Consider the following 26,651-nt stretch of genomic DNA (forward strand, 5'->3'; position numbering starts at 1 on the left):
TTTTACGTCATTGAGCATTCCGTGGTTTACCCACTGAATGCAAATGAACGATACTTTCCTTGTCTCTTTTGTCCCAAGTAAGTAGTTTTTTTTTTCCTGCATTTGGAGAACGAACTAACAAACATCACGACATGCTATTAATCATGATGAGAAACACTTCAACTAAAAATAAACCGCGTCGATTATTCCTTCCAAAAGAATGTACCTCAGAAATGGAAATATTTTCCTTATCGCTAAGAGTTTGTGTTTAAAAAAAATTTAAGCTTTATGCTATGCACATATACCGTGCATTATATTGGATTTGTAAAACGTTACGAAAATATTATATAATAAAAACAACAACAACAACAACAGCCATAGGCGGAAGTGCTTGTGCCGTCTCCAGACATCTGTTCCGGGTGGCGAAACATTAAGCCGTCACGCTGGCGTTTTCCAAAGGTTTACTTGAAGACCACTATGGCTGTAATCAAGACAAGCGTGTAATCCATCTGTGAAGCGGTAAGTCTACGTACAGACGGGTCAGGTGTGTGGATGGCGGCGGTGTCGGGACGCGTCGTGATTCGAGTCACGAGCGGACTCCGACGTGCGGTCCTCACGGTCCCGGCTCGAACAATCGATCCAGTGCAGTCTGATCGCAGTGCACCCGGCGGAAGATGTTAGGTCAGGTTTTCCTGAGTGACGCCTGTTTAGTCAATACCTTGATGCTTCGTAAGTACGCGTTTAAACGGACGTCAAGACACGCTGTTTGACGTTCATGGTGGACGGTGGTGTTGAAATTGTTGTTTTTATTATTTTTTTTTTGTGTTGTTGATGTTGAGAGTAATTGTTGAAACCGACCCGTCCAGCCTTGCAACATACTGGTGTTCCGTTGAAATTATTTATTTCCATCATAGGACGTTTCCTGATTAAAAAAACAAGCTCAAATGAGCTAAGATCCTCGTCCTCTTAATGATGACGTCATAAAAACGAATATGACGTCATTGTGATGTATCAGGTTTGCGATAAATTATCTGTGATAATGCCTGGCTTGATTCCCGGAAACAAAATTCAAACAGCCTGCCTAGTTTCGAGATAATGGTATAGGCGATTTCCATTAGCGGCGATATTATGACCTCAACTTTTTTTTTCGAGGAAGAATTTCCAAAATCGGAGATGGTTACTGCTTGCGCGTGGGCTTTCTGCATATACATGGCAAGTTTCACGAAGATCCGATGAAAACTCTGGGTTGTGAAACAAAAAATACGAATGTCATAAAAATTGATATGACGTCATAGTGATGTATCATATGTGCGGTAATTCATCTCTGCTAATGCCCTGTTCAATTCCCGCAAACGGAATTCAAAAAGCTTGCCTGGTTTCGGAGATAATTTTTTCGGCGATTTCCATTAGCGGAGATATTTTGACGTCATAACTTTTTTTTCTGGGAGGAATTTTCAAAATCGGAGATGGTTACTGTCTGCGCAGGGTATTTTTACATATAATATATGCCAAGTTTCAGGAAGTTTCGATGAAATCTGTAGGTTGTGAAACAAAAAAGTCCACACGAAGAAGATGAAGAACAACAACGTGAGTAAGACTTAGAGATCCTCCACGAGGATCTAAAAACAAAAAGTGTTATTATTCGGGGCTCACCTCTCGGCTGTCTCTCCTGGGTTCGAATCCCAACCCTGCTGAAAAATGTCAGGCCGGGGGGGTTTGATCAATGTGTTTGTGCCGTCCATCTGATGCACGTTGAACTGGGCTTCACCGTGTTGGCGTTAATTGATGGATGTTAAACACACCATGGTGCCTTCTCCAAGAGGAGGCGAGCTATCACCGGCACCTTGAACAAATTCCAAATTCCTGCACTAACGACTGCTGGGAGGGCAATGGCAAACCACTCAGTATAACCTTGGCTAAGGAAGCTGCTTCGATGGAACCGATGCTCTGTCGAGAGCATGGTGGAGATATGGGGATTGTGTGTGTGTGTGTGTGTGTGTGTGTGTGTGTGTGTGTGTGTGTGTGTGTGTGTGTGTGTGTGTGTGTGTGTGTGTGTGTGTGTGTGTGTGTGTGTGTGTGTGTGTTCGTGCTCAGAACACATGGAAGTTCTTGGAAACTTTAGTCACTGAAACAAGACCTCAGAGCTATTCAAATTCCTTTATCATATCATCTTGATGGTGATGTGTGTTATTGTGGTTAAATATTTTTATTACGTGATTGATGATGACATTTGATCGATTGTCCTGTTGATTTCAGTAGGTCATGGAGTCCATGTTTAGCAAGCTGAAGAGCACCGTGACAAAGGTTACGGCAGACGTAACGAGCGCAGTCTCTGTGGTGCTTGGCAATCCGGTTACCCGTGAATATGAGATAACCGGTCATGCTGCGAGTGGAGGACCTAACTTGGCATGGAAAATATACCACGGCTTCAAAAAGTCGACCAAGCAGGTTAAGCACCATGTAAAAGGGTACCGGTTAGTGATTACAAACATTTTGTTAGCTGGGTTGTAGCTTTGTAAACATTTTTTCTGATTTTGAACTCGTTTCTGTATTTGCTTTCTTTTTTTGCTCACGATGTTCCCAGGATGTGGCCGTGTTTGTCTTTGAAAAGAAACAACTGGAGAGATTTGGTCGATTGGACCGTGAGCCTGTGTTGGAACAGATGCGACGAGGGGCACAGCAGTTAACCAGGCTTCGGCACCCTCGCCTATTAACGGTCCAGCACCCGCTTGAGGAATCAAGGTGCTGTGGACTCCAAAATTAATTGCTGCCCCATCCCCCCTCGACTGTATTGCTTGAAGCATCCCACTTTCAATCAATTCAATTTTGTGGTCGAGTAATGGAATAAAACTTTGTTATTCTAACCAGGTAAACTTGCCAAAAAACATTGAAATTCATGTTGATGACTGGTTTTCTATTCTTTCACATATTAAGCTAGGCCATGCTTTTATTATTACTGTACTGTACTGAAATGAGAGATGCTTAGCAGGCAGACACGAAGCGGAGGAACAGTCGAGCCGGGCTGTGTTGCACGAGTGCGAGCGCGGGCGTACTGTGCCCGCGGCTCCCCTTTATTCCGTACTCGGTACACTCACGAGCCGGCCGACTCCAGCATTACTACGACGCCTCAGGCGGAGCGCACACCTCATATCCCTTGCCGACCCCCACGGCCACTCCTCCCATCATCACGCCCACCATGCATCATCACCATGCCCTTCCCCATAGGCCCGCAGACTCCACCACACTCCTCCCCCCTAAAACTATGATTATTAACTGATTACCATTATAAGAAGCATGCAGAACACGAAGGACTTCGTATAATAATCATGGAAATAAAATGAAAATAGCAAAGTATAATAGCACACCACATCATATAATGTGTCGATGCGAGCGAGTGGAGCAGCAAAGGTCAGGTCTGCCCGCGTTACCGATATGAAGCAGCAAAATGAGAAGCACAGCAGCATTACGCAGCAAAAACGCCCCCAGGCGGCCCATGCTGACATGACCCTCGCCAAGGTCGTAACGACCTTTCGAGCCAACCTCCTCCGGCCCCATCAAACGCCTCCGGCCCACTCCCCCCAGGCAGACCCGACGTAGATAAACATCCCGAGGCCGGCAGCCCGCTATCTGGAAGTCGTGCCGCCAGCCTTAGACCTTGGCCGGGGGCACTGAACAGCGCCGCTGGCTGCATGCATTTAATGCGCCAAAACAACTCACGCACCACAATCAGTTGAGACGCCAACGCCCGTCCCAACGGCCTTGAGCGAACACAGAGAGTTGCGCTCGCAATCAGAGGTGGGGGTAACGCCGACCAGGGTACCAGTCTTGGTTCCGAGTCGATCTCCGAGACCCACACGGCCTTGACAAAGCAAAAGCAAAGCACATGGCAAAGCAATTACCTGCGGCCCGGGACAGTGGACGGCCAACTCAACCTTTTTATTCGCCACCACCGCCCCTGAAGCCCCCACATCACATTGATCATAATCCAACTCCCATTGACTGATCTCCGCCACATCCACTTTTACACGAGAACTGCTGGCATTTATTTCAACAACGTTAAACTGCATCACTAGAGCAAGGAAAAGCACATATGCCATGAACAACAACCCACAACCCGCATCACGAGTCCGCTTCTTGGTTGTCGACTCGATGTTGTGACTCGCGACTCTCTTTAACGCCACGGGCTCACCGTCACCTGTCGAAGCTGCCTGCACCACACCGACGCGCATTGCCTCACGAACCCTGCCACAGCGCGGGAACTCATCGCGAGCGAAGCGCGGGAACTCATCGCGAGAGCTGATACGGTTCTCGCCGCCCGCCAGAGCCTCGCCCTCGGTACTCGACGAAGGCCTCGAAGAGAGTACTGGCACATCTGGAGGTACGAACCGGAGACCCAGTCCGAGGTGCGCCAGCCAGTCTCGACCCAACAGGGGGGCCCCTCCCCTCGTACAACGAACACCGAGAGCTGGGCGCGTCAATCTCGGTAGCGCACTGAGACGTCGGCCCTCGCAAGCGGTGCAATCGCCTCACCGGTGTACGTGTATAACGACAAGGCCGTCTTGACCAGGCGAATACCGCGAAGACCACGAGCCGCCCGCTCATCCATGACCGACACTGCCGCCCCGGTATCCACGCAAAACGCAGTCGGTTGGCCATTCACTTCGACCTCAACCGTGAAAGGCGTCGTCATCTCCGAACCAACGGAAAACAGACTCAACCGTGGTTGCATCTCCCGCTCTGGCTCGCCGGCATTGTCAGGCCCCGGTTGCAGGCCGATCTCCAGGTCACTGGGGTCCTCTCGCACCTAGTCATCCAAGACCCCAACGGAGGCCCCCGCCATCCGACACACACGCTTCAAATGTCCTACCTTGTGACAATGCAAACACACGGTGTTCTTATACGGGCACATTTGTCGCAGGTGCGGACCCCCACACCCCCAGCAGCCGCGGAAAGTCCCTTCGCTCCAGGTGTGACCGTGCTGCGGTGCCCCCTTGCTCCAGGCGCGACCGTGCTGCGGTGCCCCCTCGCTCCTGGTGCGACTGTGCTGCGGTGCCCCTTCGCTCCCGGTGCGACCGTGCTGCGGTGCCCCTCGTCCCGCACCGCCAGGCGCGCGTGCGACCTGCGGCACTTGAGCCACCGCTCGGACTCCGGGCTGCGTGACTCGCGGCACTTGTGCGGTTACCGCGTGGACTTCGGGATTAGCCGCCATGCTCCAGCTGGAGCTACTCATTGCGTCCTGGCCAGCAATGGCGCGGACATCCGTGAACGTCTGCTCGACAGACGAAGCAGTCACGACCGCCGAGTCGAATGTGATGTCGGTTAATCGCAGGATAGCCGCTACCATCTTTGCGTCTCGCAGACCAGAAATAAAACGATCTCTGAGCCTTGTCGGACGCTCCTCTGCCGTGAATTTGCAAGGCACAGCCGAATGCTTCACTCGTGCCACGAAGTCCGCAACGCGCTCCTCGCCACCCTTAGCGAGATGATCGAACTGGAACCGCGCGAGATGTAACGACTTCTCCGGCGCCAAGTGGGTCTTCATTTTCGCCACGATGTCCTGAAAGGATAGCACATCATCACTGGGTCTATTTGGAGCCACCAAATCACTCAGCAGGCGGTAGTGCTCCGTTGATAGCGAGGCGAGCAAGATCGCCTTGCGTTTCTCTTCATCCTCTACATCATTCGCCCGAAAGTAGCAACCTAACTGTTCAGAAAACAACTCGAATTCATCTCCCCCGAACACGGGTACACGTCCGTGTGCCGTGCCGCGACCTTCCGCCATGCTCCGTGAGACCCTTGGCTCCGTAGCTTGGAACCGCCCGGGTTACTTGCCGCCCTTACACACGCCGATCCGCAGATCCTCGTTCGCCAACTGTACTGTACTGAAATGAGAGATGCTTAGCAGGCAGACACGAAGCGGAGGAACAGTCGAGCCGGGCTGTGTTGCACGAGTGCGAGCGCGGGCGTACTGTGCCCGCGGCTCCCCTTTTATTCCGTACTCGGTACACTCACGAGCCGGCCGACTCCAGCATTACTACGACGCCTCAGGCGGCGCGCACACCTCATATCCCTTGCCGACCCCCACGGCCACTCCTCCCATCATCACGCCCACCATGCATCATCACCATGCCCTTCCCCATAGGCCCGCAGACTCCACCACAATTACTATTAGCAGAGTACCTCCCTTCGGGCAATCTTGTTCCAAGCATGCAAAGCATACCATTATTTGGGCGGTGTATTGGCAAAAAAAAAAAAAAATCCCAGGTAATGTGCACGAAGCAAAAACATACCTACTGCTTATAATTCAAAATTCCTCGCTGTACTGTAAAACGTGGGGACAGGAATACTGTACTGTAAATGGTGGAGACTTGTAATGCCCTCCCCCACCTGGAGGCAGCGCTACACGATACACATTTACATACAGAATTTCCGTCCCCGCCCTCTCCCCCATCCCCTCAGAACACCGGCAAAGATAAAAACACCCCTATACATCAATTGGGGTCATGCTGATCCTATGTAGCAAGTCTGGATGTAATCAATCCAGAACTGTAGGAAGAGTAGCATCAAAAACACACAAACACCGGTCCATGAATTATATATAGGATTACTGGAAGCATTTGCTCCCTGTAGGAGCTGCCAAAGGGGTCATATTATTTTTGTAATTATTGATACCATTGCAGAGTACCCATCCTATCTTGTGTCAAGACTTGTCGATCTTGTGTCAAGCATGCAACGCGTTCGTCTGACACATCCCTTTATTTGGACGGTGTATAGGCAACAGACTGCTGCCTCAATTGCTCCCAAAAATATAATTAACCCGGATTATGTGCAGTTGTGGCCAAAAATATTGGCACCCTTACACTTTTTTTCAAATAACTCACAATTGTCTTGAAAAATAAGTTGAAGTTGAGAAAAGTGGTCTCCACAATTCTTCATTTCACTGTTAATATTACAGAACCTTTGTTTTTGATTTAGAAATTAATATATCCTTTTAAATCAGAAAATAAAAAGAAATGGCATTGACAAAATTATTGACACCCTCAACTTACTATTTTGTAACACAGCCTTTGGACAAAATAACTGCAGTCAAGTGCTTCCAATAGCCATGAATGAGTTTCCTACTCCTCTCTACTGGCAGTTTGACCCACTCTTGTGCAAACTGCTCCAGTTCTCCCAGATTTGAAGGGTGCCTTTCTCCCAACTGTGATTTTCAGATCTCCTCACAGTGTTCAATGGGATTTGGATCTGGACTCATTGGCCATTTCAGAACAGTCCAGCGTTTTGTCTTGAACCATTCCTGGGTGCTTTTTGAAGTGTTTGGGGTCATTGTCCTGCTGCAAGCAAGACCCATGACCTTCGACGGAGACCCAGCTTTCTGACCCTGGGTTGAACATTGCACCCAAAATGGCTGGGTAATCTCCTGATTTCAGGATGCCATGCACACATTCAAAGCACCCAGTGCCAGAGGCAGCACAGCAACCTCAAAACATCACTGAACCTTCTCCATGTTTGACTGCAGGGAAGATGTTCTTTTTCTTTGACAGCTTCATTTTGTTTTCTGTAAACAGAGATGATGTGCTTTACCAAAAAGTTCTAATTTAGTCTCATCTGTCCACAGGACATTCTCCCAGAAGGATTTTGGCTTGTTCAGGTGTGTTTTGGCAAACTCCATTCGGGATTTCTTGTGTCTCTCAGCAGTGGGGTCCTCCTGGGTCTCCTACCATAGAACCCCCTTTCATCGAGCGGGTGGTGGATGGTACGAGTTAAAACTGTCCTACCTTGTTTCTGAGGGTCAGCTTGAATCTGTTTGGCAGTTGATCGAGGTGCTTTCTCCATCATTCAAGCAATCCTTCGCTGCAATCTTCGATCAAGTTTCCTCTTGTGGCCACGTCCAGGGAGGTTGACCACAGTGTCATGGGCCTTAAACTACCTGATAACATTGTGTACAGTGGACACAGGAACAGCAAGATCTCTGGAGATGGAGTTTTAGTCTTGAGATTGTCCATGCTTGGCGATAATCATGTGTCTGACCTCCTCAGACAATTCTCTGGTTTTCTTTCTTTTTTCCATACTCATTGCAGTACACAGTGACACAAAGCAGCAGAATGACTCCTTTTCTCGATTCAAACTGGTTGAATGAGTGATCTTTACATTGCAGGCACATGCAAATCACCACAGGTGAGTTCATTTCCACCTTTTTCGGCTTCACGCTGTAGAAACCAAGGCATTTCGGATCATTGGCATCTCCCGCAATGAGGCTGAGTCTTTGGGCCTCTCCTTCAATCACCGCAGGTTGGTCGGTGGTCTTTTTGTCTTCTACCGTCTCCTCTCCAGCCTTGCCCCCCCCCCCTGCTCTCTCTGCGATTTGTCCCCACCACATTTCCGCAGGGCGCTCAAGGTCCGCCAACAACCCTCTTCTGGTAAAACTACCAAAATCACGAATCACTGTTCCCCTTCACTCTTTCGTTCCTCTTTTTTCCCGCCTTTGGAATAAACTCCCTCACTCTATTCAATCCCATTCTTCTCTCCAGGCCTTCAAAACAGCTGTTCACCACCACCTCTTATCATCCCTCATCCAAATCCTCTATTTTCTATCATTTTCCTCGGTCAAATGAAGCGCACACACACACACACACACACACACACACACACACACACACACACACACACACACACACACACACACACACACACACACACACACACACACACACACACACACACACACACACACACACACACACACACACACACACACACACACACACTTATTCACTCTCCTCCAAAGTTTTCACATGTTTTTGCCACCTGAGCTTATTTCATGATGCTTTCAAAATCAAATTTAATATATAGAGTCTTCACAAATGACAGTAAGCCCTCAAGTATCATGGGGGATAGGTTCCTGGAAAATGCTGCAATAGTTGATACCGTGATTGTGGAAATAAATGGCCAATGCGAAGAAGGGAGTTCGGTTCCTGGACTTCGAAAAAATATTGAGGATCGACGGTAGCCAGAAATAAACACATACCATTGAAATAACATGTATGTTTATGTGTGTGTATATATATATATATATATATATATATATATATATATATATATATATATATATATATATATATATATATATATATATATATTTGACCCCTCCCACACTCCTCTAGCTGAAAAAGTTGCGTAAAGCAACCCAAGAAGACCTACACAAGGTAAACGCTATGCTGTTTCAAACCCTTTTCAGAGTTCCTCAACGAGTATACATACGTTCACACGTAGTACACACAAGAATCCAAATGGTACACACACCCTCAGCTACCGGACCGGTTTCATCACTCACGTCTGGATTCTCGTGTGTACTACGTGTGAACTTCTTTATAGTTGTTGAGGAACTCTGAGAAGGGTTCAAAACAGCGTAGCGCTTACCTTGTGTAGGTCTCCTTGGGTTACTTTATGCAGCTTCTTCAGCTGGAGGAGTGTGGGAGGGGTCAATTATTTATATAATCCTAGCCACCTGGGTTTATTTGATTAGCTGAGAGCTGATTGGTTATTCCCTCCATTATGAAGACACGCGCACACACACACACAGACACGCGCACACAGACACGCGCACACAGACACGCGCACGCAGGTAACATTGAAATAAACATGTAAATTACCCAAAAACTCAAGACTTTTACATTACAACACAATGAGGTGGGTGATGGTATGATGTACATGCACTTTACTCTTCTGTCAATCGAAAACACAACATTTAGCTCGTGGTGGAGTGGAGTGGGGAAGGTGATTCAGCAAACAGAAAAGTAGCATTAGCTTTATGACGAAGGTGCTTGCAGCATTGCCACAACCCACAATGGAGATGGGTAACACGATCTTTAAATTGCCTTACCTTGAACCACGATATTCCCTACTTGGGGACCAAGGTACGAGATGACATTGTCTTTCAGAATAATCCCATCTCGTCCTTGTTAAAAACGTGCTTCGTGATATGTCCCTTTTGCCTCAATTTGTTTCATGAGCTGCGCATGGGAATGTGTGTTTGAGAACGAGGTTCAAATCAGGGTGTCGGAAATTAAGTGTTTTGGCAATAGGGTTCGAAGACAGAGTTGAAAAATGAAGGTTTGGGAATTGTGTTTGAAGGATAATGAGGTATGAAGGTTTATGAATGAGGAAGAGTACAATGAGGAAGGTTATAGCTGCAATCATTGACCCTGTAATGGCGGACTGTATAGATGCTGCATTTTCTTCTCGTACCAACCGATTTAACAACTCCATCTTTTCGCCCCACGCATAACCTTTCTCTGCCTTTTGGCACAACTAACTTTGTCCATCGCTTTACGTTTGAGCTCATTAAAAACAGTGCGCGAGCAACACCACAAGGCTCGTAATGGGAGGTAATTGTTCGCATAAGGGATAGAAAAGATGACTCATCGCAGTTTCAAAAATCCGCGATTGGTCGAATGAAATCTTGCGATAATGGAATCAGAACACAATAGGTTGGTTTCCCTTGAGTGGTAGAAACCCACGATAGTAGAACCTGTGATATTGGAGGGTTTACTGTACTACAAAAGTGATAAAGTTGAAAAAATGCAGTTAAAATATGAATAAAGTCAGATTAATCTGTTGCATTGGTATTCAACCCCTTTGCCTAATTAACCCAAAATCACTTCAGGAACAAATTCTTTGTTTGGAAGGTTACAAAATAAGTTTAATAGGTTTCACCTGCATTTAATCCATGGTTTAACTTAAAAATTAAGCTCCCCCACCTATCTAAGTAGTTTTAAGGTGCATTTCACTTGGTCAACCAACAAGGCAAACATGAAGACCAAGGAGCTTTCCAAAGAAGTCAGACATAATGAGGTGGAGAGGCACCATTCAGGAGAGGGTTATAAGAAAATTTCAAAGTCACTTATTATCCCTTTGAGTATGGTGAAATAAATAATTAAGAAGTGGTAGATTTATCATACCACCCAGACTTTACCCAGATCATGTTGCCTATCCAAACTCAGTTGCTGGGCAAGCAAGAAACTGGTTCGGGATATCACTGGAAATCCAACAATGACTTTGAAAGATGTGCAAGGCTCGATGTCTGAGATGGGGGTCAGTGTTCATCAATCAACAATATCCCGTTCCCTTCACAAAGCTGGCCTCTTTGGACAGGTGGCAAGTACGATACTATTATTGAAAAAGGCACATCGAAAAGCTCATGCGGAGTTCGTGAAAAAGCATCTTAATGATATTACAAGCATGTGGAGAAAAGTTTTGTTGTCAGACGAGGCAAAAATTGAACTTTTTGGTCTAAATTCAAAGTGTTACGTCCGACTCAAGCTTAACACTGTACATCACCCAGTCAACGCCATCCTTAGTGGTGGCAGCATTATATTATGGAGCTGCTTTTCATCAGCAGGGACTGGCAAGCTTGTTAGGATAGAAGTGTAATGGACAAAGTACAGGAGAATCCTTGATGAAAACCTGCTTGAGTCAGCCATGAATCTGAAATTGGATAGGAGATTCACATTTAAGCAGAACAATGATCTGAAGCACAAAGCTAAAACCACGCTGGAGTGGCTGAATAAGAAGAAAATAAATGTTCTTGAGTGGCCCAGTCAAAGTCCTGACTTGAACACAATTGAATATTTACGATGAGACATGAATATTTCAGTCCATCGACGATCCCCATCAAACTTTGCAGAACTAGAGTAATTTTGACGTGAAGAATGGGCAAAGATTTCACCATCTCACTGTGCAAAGCTGGAAGAGACTTACCCAAAAAGACTCGTAGCAGTAATCGTTGTAAAAGGTGATTCCACCAAGTACTGACCAAAGGGTCTGAATACTTTTACAACCAGTGAATTTTGATTTGTACACGTTTTTTGAGGTATTCCTGACATGTAACCTTCACCTATAAGTGTTTAGTTTGATCTTCTCAGTTATGAATAAAAAAATATTTTTACATAATTCGTAGTTCATCTAAATGTGGCATTATTGGTGGGTGGGGAGTACTTTTGCAGGCCACTGTATACATTCATACATACATTCATACATACATTCATACATACATACAGTACAAACATACACTACAAACATACTGTAGTGTTAATGCCGATTAACACCAGTCTGGATGGATAGCCAGACGGTTTTATCTCTGGGGCAAACAGCCACCAAAATTATTGGCAGTTACGGTGCACGGGATTGAGGCAGGGAAAGCGCTTTACCAGAACGGAAGCACACAGGTTTATTCTCAAAACCACAATGAACAAACAAGCACAAGGATATTCAACAATAATGATTTAATAAACATAAATCAAAAGGGTGATAATGAAAATATTTCAAACCAGCGGGTAATGAAAAGTGAGATAAACTAAATCCTAATTTGAGACGTCTCCACTCAGTCACACAAACAGACAAGGGGAAAGAAAAAAGAAAATGTCTCCTTTATGACGGCACTCAGATTTGTGTCCAGAGATGACCTTTCAGAGTCTGGTGTCATCGAACTGCATAGCCACCGCATGGGACAATGCACCAAAATGGTGTGAAGTTGCTCTCCGCAGCTACGTACTTGAGGAAATTTGTGCGGACAGTCATCAATGCCAGGAGCCCACAAACCACCATACAGTTTATTCTCACGATCGATATTGCCACACCTCTCCCTTTAAGTTCCAGGTCCGTACACACCAAATGACACCGCCTTTCTCCTTGATAATACAAGGCGACTGCCGAGGCTGGCAAATAAGGGACGAGCAGGAGTGACCGCCAGCCCAGTCTTGGCTTTCTTCTCCCCCCAGCCAAACCGACAACGGCTCGTGCCTTTTTCTGCACGTGAACAAATTTGCACCAGCACTGCAGCGAGAATAGGGTGGCTCTCTTGTCGTGCCCAAAATAAACAAGAGGGACGTCTGTTCTCTATCAACCGTCCTCCCACTCTCTCTAGAACCTTCTCCTCTCTGACGTCGCCCTGACCAATCATCAACCTAATGGGGCGTGGCCTGCTGGTTACATTTCCTGGGAGGTAGGATTTAGTCTGCTGCCTATTGTTGTTGTGAAAACGTGGTTCTCTATGGCCAGCCTTGTAAATGTAAAATACATAGGAAAAGGTCACAGGAAGCAATCACATACAGGGAGAAAATAGCCCGAGACCCGACCTAGTCAGCACAACACCACCCCCATGTGGTGACACAACAATCTTAAGCTCTCAGTTTTCCCCACTTAAATTACATCAAGATGTTTCCTACCCGTCCACGGACCATGCTATACTATACAATCTTATCTTCATTATGGGATTCCTCCATATACCCCCACAAACATAACACATCTCCCCCCCCCCCCGCCCTGCAATAAAAAGGTCATTTGGAAAAATTATTTCTACATAATTCGTAATTCATGTAAATGTGGCATTATTGGTTGGGGGTGAATACTTTTGCAGACCACTGCATACATACATACATACACTTGTTATATTACATATCTATATATTACTAAAACTCTCATCATGTATGTATGTATGTATGTTCCTGAAATGCAGCCAAAACGGTATATGATAGCGCAAAAATTTTCAGCCCACCTTACTCACCATTCTCCTGCGATGTGCTGTGCAGTAAAATCGGGCAACGAAAAAATTATTTAAAAAATCAATTTCTGATTCAGTCAAGTACTCCAGAAGAATTTGATGAATGCAAACAACCTCAGCGGTATAGTTTGCTGGAGCTATCTTTTTTTTTTTTCCTGAAATGATTTATTTTAAAATCTCATACATTTAGTATAGACAAAGAACAATTTATTTTTCAGCATAAAATTAACTGCCATTTTGATCTAATACTTCCGTGTTCATGAATAAATAAAATTGTGTTTGGAAGAGTATGCACAGTAATTTCTTCGACTTTCTTTTCTCCTTTTTTTTCACATTGACGTGCAATATCAAGTTTCGTTCAAATCAGGCAATGAAAAAAAATTATTAAAAAATCAATTCCCTATTCAGTCAAGTACTCTTTGGGATTATTTGATCAATGCAAACAACCTCAGCAGTATTGTTCGCTGGAGCTGTCTTTTTTTTTGAAATGATTTTTTTATCAACCGCTGTCACAACGGGTTCACGGGTCATCTAGTAGATTACTATTACCCTTGCCAGAGGAGAGGATATTGCATTTGGGTCTGTTTGTTACTTGGCAAAAAAAAAAATTTTTGACAAGTATGTTGATCGCTTCCGTTTGTCTGTTGCTCACCTTTAATCGCCTCCACGTCACAATTTTAAACCGATCTTCATGAAACTTCACCAAATGGAGAGCTAGTGGTCTGAGAACCTATTTTGAGGTCAAATGGTCATCATAGGCCAAAGGTCAACTTTTTTAAATTTCTAAAATCCTAAATTTTCATCCAATTGACTTGAAATTTGAACAGTCAAATATGTGGTAATTTGAATGCAGCCATTTGAAAGGTGGCCAATTTGAACAGCCAATATGCAAGTATTTGCATATCGGGCCAATTAATTCAACCACCAATTATTTTTAAGGTCAAAATGTCAACATAGGCCTAATTTCAAAAATTGAGAGATTGGGCAAAAAACTATATATATATATATATATATATATATATATATATATATATATATATATATATATATATATATATATACACACACATCATGATATTTCAAAAAGTTGTGGACAAGTTTTGACAAAACGAGGTGGATGAGTTGTTTAGGTGACAAGAACAAGCCAATTTGATTTTGGTTCAGATACAGCCCATCAGTGGGATACAAAACATAAACTATTCAGCTTGGTGGAGGTATGTACTTTACCAAGTGCCTTTCTACTTTGTGCTGTTTTCCCAAGTGTTGCTCTTTGAGTGATTTTTCATCTGTTTGGTTGTTTTTGTCCACACAGAACGTGAGTGTGGTTTTTCTCTGCAACCGCTTGTCGGATTGACACCAAATTTTCACAATAGGAGCAACTACTCATGTGGAATGTTTCAATCATAATTATGATGTCATAGGTCATGTGGTGTGGCAGCCATGTTGGGGAAAAAAAGGAAAAACTTTGGACCTCTATCTCTGAAACTGCACCATGGAAAAATTGAAACTTGGCATATGGCAAGTACTCCAAATGGGGAATAAGTGATTTATTTGTTTATTTATTTTTGTGATGTCACAGGTTCCTTCAATATTACGACGTTATAATTGCATACCCAGAACACTACATCTGATCAGTATGAAAAATTTTGAGGATCATCTTGGGATAAATTAGTCAACAGAAAAAAATGTATATCATCGGTTACGTAGTTTGGCAGCCATATATATATATATATATATATATATATATATATATATATATATATATATATATATATATATATATATATATATATATATATATATATATATATATATTGAAACAAAACCTTCAAAAATTTTCATCTCTGAAATAGCTGAACAGATCGAGGTGAAAAATTGCAGCTATGACCGCCTATCCATGCAGAATAAAACGATCCCACCTCTGATGTCATAGGTCACATGGTTCGGTTCCTTTATTGGATTTACCCCCAAAAATACTTTTAAAAATTTCTTCTCCAGAACAGCTTATTAATTTCAAAAATTCTCGTATCCTCATCCAAATTCGGATCTTCACCAAAATCGAATCGATTCGTCCTTGTCATACATCCAACCTGTCCACCAAGCTTCACGTGAATCAGTCCATAACTTTTTGAGACATCGTGTTCTATATCGTTTTTAGCCCATCATTCAATGGTTAAGACTCACTTTAAAAAAAATCTTGGATCCAGATCTTCACCAAAATCGAACCTATTCGTCCTTGTCACACACCCAACTGTCCAAGTTTTGTTCGAATCTGTCCACAACCTTTTGAGATATTGTGCTATGCAGTAAACCCTTAAATATCTCACTGGGGGGTGGGAGGTACAGTCCTGGAAGATGCCACGAAAGTTAAAACCAATTTAGTATGGTAATAAGAGGGTTAGGTTCCTGGTCTTCCAGAAAATATGGAGGTAGATGGGTGACAGCCAAAAATGAACGCATCACAATTGAAATAAACATGCAAAATGAATATATATATATATATATATATATATATATATATATATATATATATATATATATATATATATATATATATATATATATATATATATATATATCGGCTTTGCGATGAAGTCTCCTGCTGCCTTGAAGCAGATTAAATGTGGCTTTTCCCTTCTATCATTTGTTCAAAGCTTCTCTCTGTCTTTGTCTTTGTCTTTGTCTTTCTTTGATGTACTATTGTCTTTACAGTGTGTTGGTGCCACCGAAGCAGCTTCTTGAGCTAGCGCTGTACTGATTGGTTTGCCATTGCCTTCCCAGCAGTTGTTTTGGCAGGAATTTGGAGTTTGTTCAGGATGCTGGCGATCATTCGCATACCCTTAGCAAAGGACACCATGGGGTCTTAAACATCCATCGACTTATGCCGGCAGATGGGATGCCCAGTTTAACATTCATTGGAGGGATGGCACACGCATTGATGAATATACCTGCCTGTGAAACACCACAATGACAGTTTATAGCTGAGTCAGGATTCAAACCCAGGCTGGTCAACTTAGAGGTGATTTTGCATAACTCCAGGCTATCCTGCCAGCCCCAAAGTCGCCACCTTCCTCTCCTCCTTTTGTTAAAGCTGTCGATGTTTCTTTTATAAATCGTTCTGCAGCTCCTAACACCAGCGAATAAATAATGCACTCATCTCGATCAAGTTTATCCACATCCTCTACTTTCTGAGTTACGGACATTATTCTCCTTGACTTTTTTGCATTTCTTTCACCACCAGCAACAGTTTTCTTCTTGGTAGCTATGGTTAAAAATAATTAAAGGCAAAAATAACCGAAAACAAAGGAATTTATTATGATTATGATTACATTGAAGATTACACCAAATGTAATGTTGACGTGGAGATAGGTACAGCACTGTACTGCGCACGCTGCATGTCCCAGTTCTCAACTGCATCTCAGCAATCCTGCCGGTTTACATTTACATGTGTAAAGTCGAAACTGTGAACAATAATCAGGCCAATCACTTCTTTTGTCCATCGTTTTATGCTCCTGCATGAGAAACAACAGAAAGCTCATGGTGAGAAATGAACTCTGCTCAAAAACTGTGATTAGTTGAAATTAAACCCCACGGTAACTAAATTTATACCTCACAATACAAGAGGTTGCCCGCGATTTGTTTGATTGGTCAAAATCCGCGATATTTAAATCCGCGATATTTATCGGTTTACTGTATGGCAATTCTCTGTACTTCTGATCAAGGGTCAGGTCACGGGCTCATCTCCCCTTTCGGGTGACTACTTATGATTTTCGCTTCTACAGGGAAAATAGTGCAAGTGGGTTCACCACTGACCCCTACTGGAGGGAGCGGGTATTGACACTTTTTTTTTCACTCTCGGAGCGCTTCATTTACTAAAAGGAGACTCGTCCATCCATCCGTCACATGAAGAAGCAGCAGGCCCTCGAGCTTTAATGTAGTGGTTTTTTGCTGTTGGAAGGGTAATAATCGATTTACTTTGTTGGGAAGTTATTAATAAATTTTCTTGGAACAATAATTAGTGCCGTTTAATCATAAACATACCTTTAATCATACCTGTTTTGAAAGCCCCTCTTTCCGGTTTTTTCAGAAAAAGAAGCGGGACTGGGTGATTAATGCTGCGATTTCCCTACAACAGCCGGAATTTTTTTGGAATGATATGGAAGGAGAACACAAAATTATAAGTTGCAACACTTCTCGAAGCAAAAGAAAAGTATATTAAAGTACATGGCAGGAGCACACAAACAACAACAATGACAATCACAACTACCATGACAGCAGCAACAACACATGTTATAAAATGTCTTTTTTTGTTGTTTGTTTTTTGCATGGTTCACTTGATGTATGTATGTATGTCTGAACATTATAGAATTGAAAATGGCTTGGCTGATTCCATTAAATTTTGCACACATGCTCGGGGGTAACCAGGGTCTTTATTACTAGTGGGGATTATTAATTCTTAATACTTCTGCCTTCAGCTCAATTTTGAGCACACATCCAACACTGTGTCACCCTCATGTTTTCACTTGAGTACTACTTTACCCACGGCAATGTATACGCATCTTTATTTTCCTTGACATGCCAGGCAAAACCTATAAAACAAAAAATGAGTTGGTGTATGTACTTGGTTGGTAGCTCTGTGTTTGTTTCATTTGCAGAGACTGCCTGGCATTTTGCACCGAGCCTGTGTTTGCCAGCTTGGCAAACGTACTGGGAAAATATGATAACCTGCCATCACCGGTACCTGCAGATATTTGTGAGCATGAACTTTACAATGTGGAGACAAAGTACGGGCTGTTACAGGTAACACTTTGTTAGCTTTGCATTTTGACATTTTATTTATTTATTTCAAAAATGAAATTGTCACTTAAGATCTTCACATACACGGCAGTGAAACAACACCCCACACCACCCCGACTTCTTTTACCCTTTATGTTCTTGAGGAGTATATTGTGGCTCACTATACTTTGACACAATTGTCAGATTTTGCAAAAAAACAAAAAAAACAGTCACCCGCAGGGTGACCCGTTATCTTGCCAAAAGGTGACCACGTGTGACTTCTTTAAGGTCACACTGAGGTGAACAGAGCTGCTATCCACCAGGAGCGACTCCTTGAGGAATATCTGCCTACGAGAGATTCCGATGAGAATCATTCTACAGAGTAACCATGAAAAATATGCGTTTGCCTCATAACGTTATCAAATGATGTCATAATGTCTCAAGCTTGACATATCTAGAAAGCACTCATTGAGGTGTTCAATTTGAGGTACTACATGATATGGTTCCTAAAACTTGAAAATTTGACCTTGGGGTCAAATATGTTTGACCTTAGGTGCTAACCATGAAGGTCAAGGCCAATCGCCACCAAAAATTAATCAGCTGAGCGCCAGACCATGAACTATATTCCCATGAAGTTTGAAGACTATCCGATCAAAATTACTCAAAAATAAGGGTTTCATCGACTCCACTGATTTGCGACAAAGTGACCTTGACCTTTGACCTTGACCTTCAAAATTTTATGCGCTGAAAGGGATCTCTATAGGCGTCTGAGATGCCAAGTTACAAAAATTTTCAATGATAACTGTGCTCTGCAGAATTTTTTATACGTGATTACAGACAAAAAAAAAAAAACATACAAGCTGACTAACATATCTTGCAAAAACTTCGTTTTGGCAAGATAAAAATTAAAACAATTTAAATTGGCTTGTGTGGAAATATCGCATCCTGCTTAGCATTGTGACGTGTGCCCAGTTAGTATGCTTTGGAATGGGGGGGGGCGAGGGGGGAGGGTCAGGGATGGAATTGGAAGTGTGTGTGGGTTTTGAGATGTGATAACCATTTGAATTACATGAGATGAAGAAGAGGCAAAGCTCAAAGTGCTGTATCATCAAAGATAAAAAAACAACAAACAAAGGATGGGTGAGAGCAATAAAATTATCATAAAGGAGGTATTTTTAAAGTTAAAAAATAGGCAATAATTAAATAAATGTATGCAAAACGAAACTTCGAAAATGAGAAAGAACAAGGGAGAAGGGGAGAGCGAAGACTGGGAGATATAGAAGGAAGGGTACACCACATTCTTGTTGGTGTCCAGCTGTGATTTTGCTGCATTCTGCTCTTGCACGAGCCTGAGAGCTGGTAAAAAATTAAGAAATATTAGTGACTGGAGTGAAATCGTTGGCACGCCATCACAAGTCCCCACACTTCCCACCGAAAGCAAAGTTGAAAGATGGCATCAAGTTCCACCAGGATTGACCCATTATCAAATTTTGAGTGAAATTTTTTTTCTCGTTTTGACCCCTATGACCCAAATCCACCAGCCCTTGGGGAAAATCACGTTTTGACCCCCACCCCTTGGGGCATGAACCGGGGTTCAAATCCAAAAAATAGTTACATATTTCATGCATCCCCCAATGTTGATTTCATATCCAAAGTTTCATTAAAAAAATGTTTTAAAATGTGCCTGTAATTTCATTTTTTTTGATGTTTGAACTTTTGACCCCACGACAGGGGGCATGGCCAAAATGATACTGCTCTTGCACTTTCTTGTCATGTGGTGATCATAACGACTGAGTTTGGTGAATTTTTGCCAAACTGTTTAGGAGGAGGTAGAATGACAGACAGACAGAAGGAGTCGATTACAATATTCCTCGTCATTTTTTCAAAAAGCGTGGGGTAATAACGGAAAAAAGGACAAAGGGTGAGAGTGAATAGACAGTCGCTAACTTGGTGGATTGTATTTGTGATTTACACAATGTGCATCTTGTGTGTTTTAGTTTTATTTTTTTTCATGCAGGTTGATGTAAGTTTTTTTTTAATTAACATGGCCTGGAATCTGAGGTTTTAAATTTCATGGATTTCATCTCGTAATAATATCTTTTTTTTATCATAGAAGGTAATGCACTACATTTATATGCCAGCTGTTTTCCCTTTCCACAACTTCCTTGGTATCCACCTCAGCCACATCTCTTCACTTATTCCTCTTCCATACACTTCCTCCCCCTCCCCACCCCCAAAGTTTTTTTTTTCTCCCCTCTCCACCTCTTTGCATATGTAATGTGCTAAGATGGTTCCTTGGTTGATAGCTCAGAGGTAGCACACTCACCTTTTAGCTGTCTAATCTGGGTTCGATTCCTGACTTAACGATAAACTGACGCTCCAATGTTTTTCAGGCAGGGCAATACGCCAATGAGTCAACCATCCGTCAGATGGGACAATAATCAAGCAACTTGTCCGCCAGCATTGAATGCTGGTGGATGTTTAAGACCCAATTGTCTTGTACAAAGACGAGGCGATTGCCCCTGGCACCCTGGCCAAAATGCAGCACCAAATACTTCTGTGAAGGCAAAGGCAAAAACCATCCAATGTAATTATTGCCATGAGACTGATTTGGCAGTCTTATCAAGTTGCCTTCTGGCAAATCACCAATTTTAAAACGTATGGTCCAGAGAATTAGGAAGGAATTGAATGTCTCTTGTGGTACTGATGTGCCACTCTTTTGTCAAGCAGCAGATTTCAGGGCAGTTTTCTTTGAATTCAGTTCAAAAAGCATTTTATTTTGCAATTTTTGTGTCTACATATTGGTCTAAAATTTTTTTTGTTTGTTTGTTTTATTTTATCATCATTATTTTTTCCTCAATTTTTTTGTAGCATGTCTGCCTTAACCAGGAGCCATTTATCTTCCCGTGCAGCTTGCAGAGGGACTGTCTTTCCTGCACAACAGTGTACGAATGATCCATGGGAACCTGACTCCAGAAAATGTGATTCTCAACAAGAATGGTGCCTGGAAGATAATGGGTTTTGATTTCTACATAACAGCGTCCTCCAATGATGACAATGAGGTATGTGACAGCTTCTTGTCAGGTTGAGAATCCAGCCCAGGCTATAGGTAGCTTGCAGGTGAGTCTGCTACTTTTGAGCTATCCTGAGAAATACCCCTTATAAGTTTATGGGTGCTAGTTGGGCCATGTTCAAGGAGACTAACTCTTACTGAAAGGAAAGCTCAGTGAAGGAACTACCTACGAATATCTACTCAGGGTACGAGTCTTGTGGGTAAATGAGAATAGACGATTTTTAAAAATCGGTGTTTGTGTCTGTGTGTGTTTGTGATGACCTGTCATTTACCTATAATTTTTTTTTCTCTTTCATACTGTTGCGGGCTGGGGTCCGGTGGCGAGAACGACCTCTAGGTGGGGGAAGTTACGACATCTCCCACCAGACTCCCGGAATTGTAGGCCGTCGCTCATGGATAATTCCGTGACGTGGCGGGTCGCTGAACCGACCGTGGACATCAATACTTCAACCGCATGGCATAGGGTCTTTTTGTCTATAATCAATTTACCTAATTAACAACGCGCTTTCGACTACCGGGGAACCTCGCTCTCGGTGCGCCTTGCCTGAACCGGGTCACGCTACCAACTACGTTAGTGTACCAACTACCAACTCCGGATCGGATTCAGCCGAGCGGAACTACCAAGGACGTACTGGCTTGAATGAACAGATTATCGGGGATAAAGACCCGGCTTAAACTTAGATCCAAACCATGCTGGACCAATGAAGGAAAAGACGACAACAAACTGGGAACATTTCTACAATAATTTATTTACAATCATCTTACAAAAGAAGGACACAGAGCAGACTTATCGCGAGAATACAGGCAACATTTACAATGATCAAAGCACTTGTACAGTACTACTTACCAGACGGCACCACACACTCAGACACACACTCAGACTAAATAAACCCAGATGAATGGCAAGGACTTTGTAGCCAGGGAGGAAGTGAGCTGAGGTCGCAGTTCTTTTGGTACCTGAGTTTCGGGGAAAGGGATGCTCCGTGGTGCGGCACCTGACAATGGTCGCGCAGCTCGGCCCACAGCCGCACGTGTGGAGTTTGTGTGTACGCGGAGGAGCCTGGGTGGAGAGCGCCGAGTCCAAGGTATGAACGTGGCTTGGAAGTGTGAAAGAGCTGGTGGAGTTCCCGACGCTTGATGTCGTCGGGTAGACCAGTCACAAACAGTGTGCAAACCTTTCTTGGCTCTGCGATGTGAGATCCAAGGCACCCAGAATCATTGGGTATCTCCCGCGATGAGGCTGAGTCTTTGGGTCTCTCACTCTCAACAAACTCTCCGACTTGCCCACATCCTCTCAAGACTACTCACTTTCCAACTCACCCTCTCTGAACGAACGACCCCCGAAAAAGAACAAACTCCAGACAGAATGGTGTTGTAATTTATAGATCCCCAAGGTCGGGCAGGGCCTTGACGAAGCAGACGTCACTGTCCGCCCTGGTTGGCCAGGGCTTCCATGGGGTCCTCCCTTTCTGGGCGGGTTTCGGCCATGCGGGGAAGCCCGCCCACTCCACGCGTGTCCGGATTCGCCAAAAAGGTACTGCACAAAGATTTTGCCTCGGAGAGCGAGAAGAAGGTACTGCACAAAGATTTTGCCTCGGAAAGCGAGAAGAAGGTACTGTGGTTCAAAATAAAAGGGGAGAAATGATTTATAAACCTAACTAAAAGCCATCGCAATGCACCCCCTTATGCCTCTCACGACACACAAGGAGGGGTTCTATCTGCACATACACTTAATGGCATAACGAACTTCGGGCCAACTATGTTTGTATGCATAAGGTTCCTAGAACCGTAACAATACTATTGTATCCATGACCATTTAAAATTGCTCAGCAGACTCACCAGGCATCCCAATGCGGTATGATGTGGAATACAAGTCAATTTGGATAATTTTCCCTCTTTTTTTGCCTTCATTTATAGATAAGTCGATTTGGAGTAAAAGACAAAGCTAAATCGACGACAATGATTGGCAAAACTGTCAGCCAGTCAGAACAATACAGGTGTTAATTCTTCCCTGACGTAGTCACAATGCATCCACTGCCTACGGTATGTATGTCCATGTGAGCTGTTCTGTACATATTATTTGAACTATTTTATAAGATGACCTTTCAGATAAATTAGGAATGTAACTATTTTTTCAACAAGTTTGTTATCATATTGAGGTACAGTATTTAAACAAGCTGCAAAATCATTATCAGCACTGGCTCATAGCACATTACATTTTGTCACAGTTCACTACTTGATAAACATTACTCCAACTTCCATATCCTCTTCAATCTCATTCTTCCCTCAAAGTCTTCAATACATCTGTTCACCACCATTTCAGATCGTACCCAATCCAAAACCATGATCTTTTCTACCCTCGTTAACCGCACCCCAATCCCTCCTTTCAAATTTCCAGTTTTCCCTCCTGAGTTTCCTTCTGTATCCATCTTGTCCACCCCTTGCATCCCCTACTTCTCCCCATTCTTCCCCACACCCATTGTTTGTCTAAGTCTGCCTCTATCTTGGTCTTCAACTATGCTGCTGGTGTTTCCCCCTTTCTCTCTCCTGCTGCTTTTGCGTGTGTCTCTGATGTGCCTTTTGCATCCTGTTTGTGTGTTACATCCTGATCTATTCAGTGTTCCAGCTCTTCTCCGAGCCTTGACTATGCATACCAAAAATAATCAAAGCAAAACATTAACACCTGACACTTATTGTATGTAATACAAGCACATTTCAATCCATGCAAGAGCTTAATCATTGAGCAATGCCTCAACATGTTTCATCTGGTCACAGTTCATGACAGTACACTGCATAATCACTTGACATCTGAGAAACTATCAAATTTCTCGTCTTCCGTATTGGATTTGAAGATTATGGTAAGGTCGTCCTTGGTCTCCACGTCATCGTCCTAGTTCCTTTGATCATTTGACATTCTCTGCCTTGACAAAGCCATTAACAATGTCCCCTGAGGCACACTGTCCCATGCATCCTTGATCCACTGAAATACCTCGGTAGAAGAGGCATGATGCATACATTCCGTGTTAGTGAAGCTGTGTTCGCCTGTGGTCATCCAATTATCCCATGTCTTCCGGAGCTCAGCCTTGAAGCAATGATTAACAGAAATGTCCAGTGGCTGCAACAAATTGGTCATTCCCACTTGCCCAACACTGAATGCCTACTTTTGACATTAGCCTTTGTCTCATCACTGAATGGCCGTAAAAAGTCTACACCTGCTTTCAAAATTTTCACCTTTTGTTGCCTTGTAGCCTGGAATAAAATTGCATTAAATCAGACTTTTTCCACCTTCATTTATACTTCATAACCCACATATTTCAGGAAATTAATTAAAAATACAAAACTAGAATATCTTGGTTGGATAAGTGTCCACCACCCTTGTAATAGCAATTGTAAATTAGCTGAGGTGTAACCAATCACCTTTACAATCACACCAAGTTAATTGGCTTCCACCTGTGTTAGATTGCATTGATTCTGATTATTTCTGAGTAAAATCAGCTGTTTCCTGTCGGTTTCCTCTGCTAATAGTTCCAAGTTTTTCACTTGGAATTTCACAGCAAAGACTCAATCATGAGCACCAATGAGCTTTCAAACGACCTCCACGATAAAGTTGTGGAAAGGCACAGATCAAGGGCAGGTAACAAAAATATTTCAAAGGCCTTGAATATCTCTTGGAGCACAGTCAAAACAATCATTACGAAGTGCAAGGCATGTGGTAACACCAAGACCTTGCCTAGATTAGGCTGTTCCTCCAAACTGAATGACCAAGCAAGGAGGAGACAGATCAGAGAGGCCACCAAGAAGCCAATGGCAACTTTGAAAGAGCTACATGTCTTTATGGCAAAAACTGGTCACTGTGTGCATGTGCCAACAATATCCCAAACACTCCACAACCACTCCACACTCCACACACGAGGCCTGCGTGGTAGGGTGGCAAGAAGGAAGCCATTACTCAAGAAAGCCAACCTTGATAGTCCCATTTGAGGTATACAAAAATGTACTCCTCTGGAGATGCTGAAGCCATGTGGCAAAAAGATTTTTGGTCTGATGAAACCAAGATGGAACTTTTTGGCCTTAGAAATGTAAAACGTTACGTTTGGCACAAACCCAACGCAGCACATCACCCAAAGAACACCATCCCTACTGTGAAGCATGTTGGTGGCAGCATCATATTATGGGGATGTTTCTCATCAGCAGGGACTGGGGCACCTGTAAGGAGAGAAGGGAAAGTGGATGGAGCAAAGTACAGAAAAATCATAGAGGAAACCCTGCTGCTCTCTGCAATGCTCTCTGCAAGAAAGCTGAAATTGGGATGGAAGTTCACCTTTCAGTATGACAATGACCCAAAGCACCCAGCTAAAGCTACACTGGAGTGGTTAAGGAAAAAATAGATAAATGTCTTTGAGTGGCCCAGTCAGAGCCCCGACCTAAATCCAATCAAAAATTTGTGGCATGACTTGAAGATTGCTATCCATCAATTCTCCTCACACAACTTGACTGATCTTCAACAGTTTTGTACAGAAGAATGGGCAAATATTGTCCAATCAAGGTGTGCAAAGTTGGTCGTCTTATCCCAACAGACTCACAGCTGTAATTGCTGTCAAAGTTGCTTCTACCAAGTATTAACTCGGGGGGGGGGGGGGGTGCACTCTTATCCAACAAAGATATTCTAATTTTGCATTTCTAATTTTTCTGAAATTTGTAGATTTTGTTATTCATTTGGAAGTTGTGGGTTACGATATGTAAATAAAGGTGGAAAAAGTCTGATCTAATGCAATTTAATTCCAGGTTATAAGGCAACAAAAGGTGAAAATTTTGAAAGGGGGTGTGGACTTCTATAGGCACTGTATACTAGGGTGGTCCAAAAACAGCAAGATTTTGTCTCCACAAGCCTTAAATTATTCCACTATGATTCAATAACGCGCATAAAAAAATTAAGTTGATCGGAGGTGATTTAGAGGTCGCTCCATATGACGACTTTTAGTTTCATGAGTTGGTTAAATTAGGGTATGGTCAGGTACGATTACGGGTACTTCTGGATGTCCGAGGTGAAAATGGACTGCATTTTCAAACTCTATGGGGTCGATTTACTCTAAGAAATGTTTAGACGGACAACAAATTAATTATAGATTAGAAAATATCGAAATGAGTAGGATTAGTTACTCAACTCCAGTAATGATAAATCTTGTTTTAGGTCATATTTTCGAAATGGTAGTGAACACATGGATGGATACATATGATTAGGATTCAAAGGGATGGATCAAA

General features: G+C 43.3%; 1 protein-coding gene across 3 annotated transcripts in view; it reads left to right on the plus strand.

Annotated features, from left to right (window-relative positions):
* Window positions 1-342: 342 nt before the first annotated feature.
* The window catches only part of SCYL2 (SCY1 like pseudokinase 2), a 126,245-nt gene continuing 99,936 nt past the window's right edge, over window positions 343-26,651 (plus strand). Inside the window, exons 1-5 of one of the 3 annotated variants that reach the window (XM_085882900.1) lie at window positions 343-498; window positions 2,236-2,427; window positions 2,564-2,721; window positions 18,196-18,340; window positions 21,229-21,378. In XM_085882900.1, coding sequence (XP_085739026.1) covers window positions 2,242-2,427; window positions 2,564-2,721; window positions 18,196-18,340; window positions 21,229-21,378 — 639 coding nt within the window. In that variant the 5' untranslated portion in view covers window positions 343-498; window positions 2,236-2,241. The remainder of the gene's footprint in view (window positions 499-2,235; window positions 2,428-2,563; window positions 2,722-18,195; window positions 18,341-21,228; window positions 21,379-26,651) is intronic. The other 2 variants (XM_085882901.1, XM_085882902.1) reach the window with 2 other exon arrangements.

This window comes from Eptatretus burgeri, chromosome 5 (assembly GCF_056783735.1).
Source record: "Eptatretus burgeri isolate ZD-2024b chromosome 5, Ebu_testis_v1, whole genome shotgun sequence".
NCBI classification, from domain to species: domain Eukaryota; kingdom Metazoa; phylum Chordata; class Myxini; order Myxiniformes; family Myxinidae; genus Eptatretus; species Eptatretus burgeri.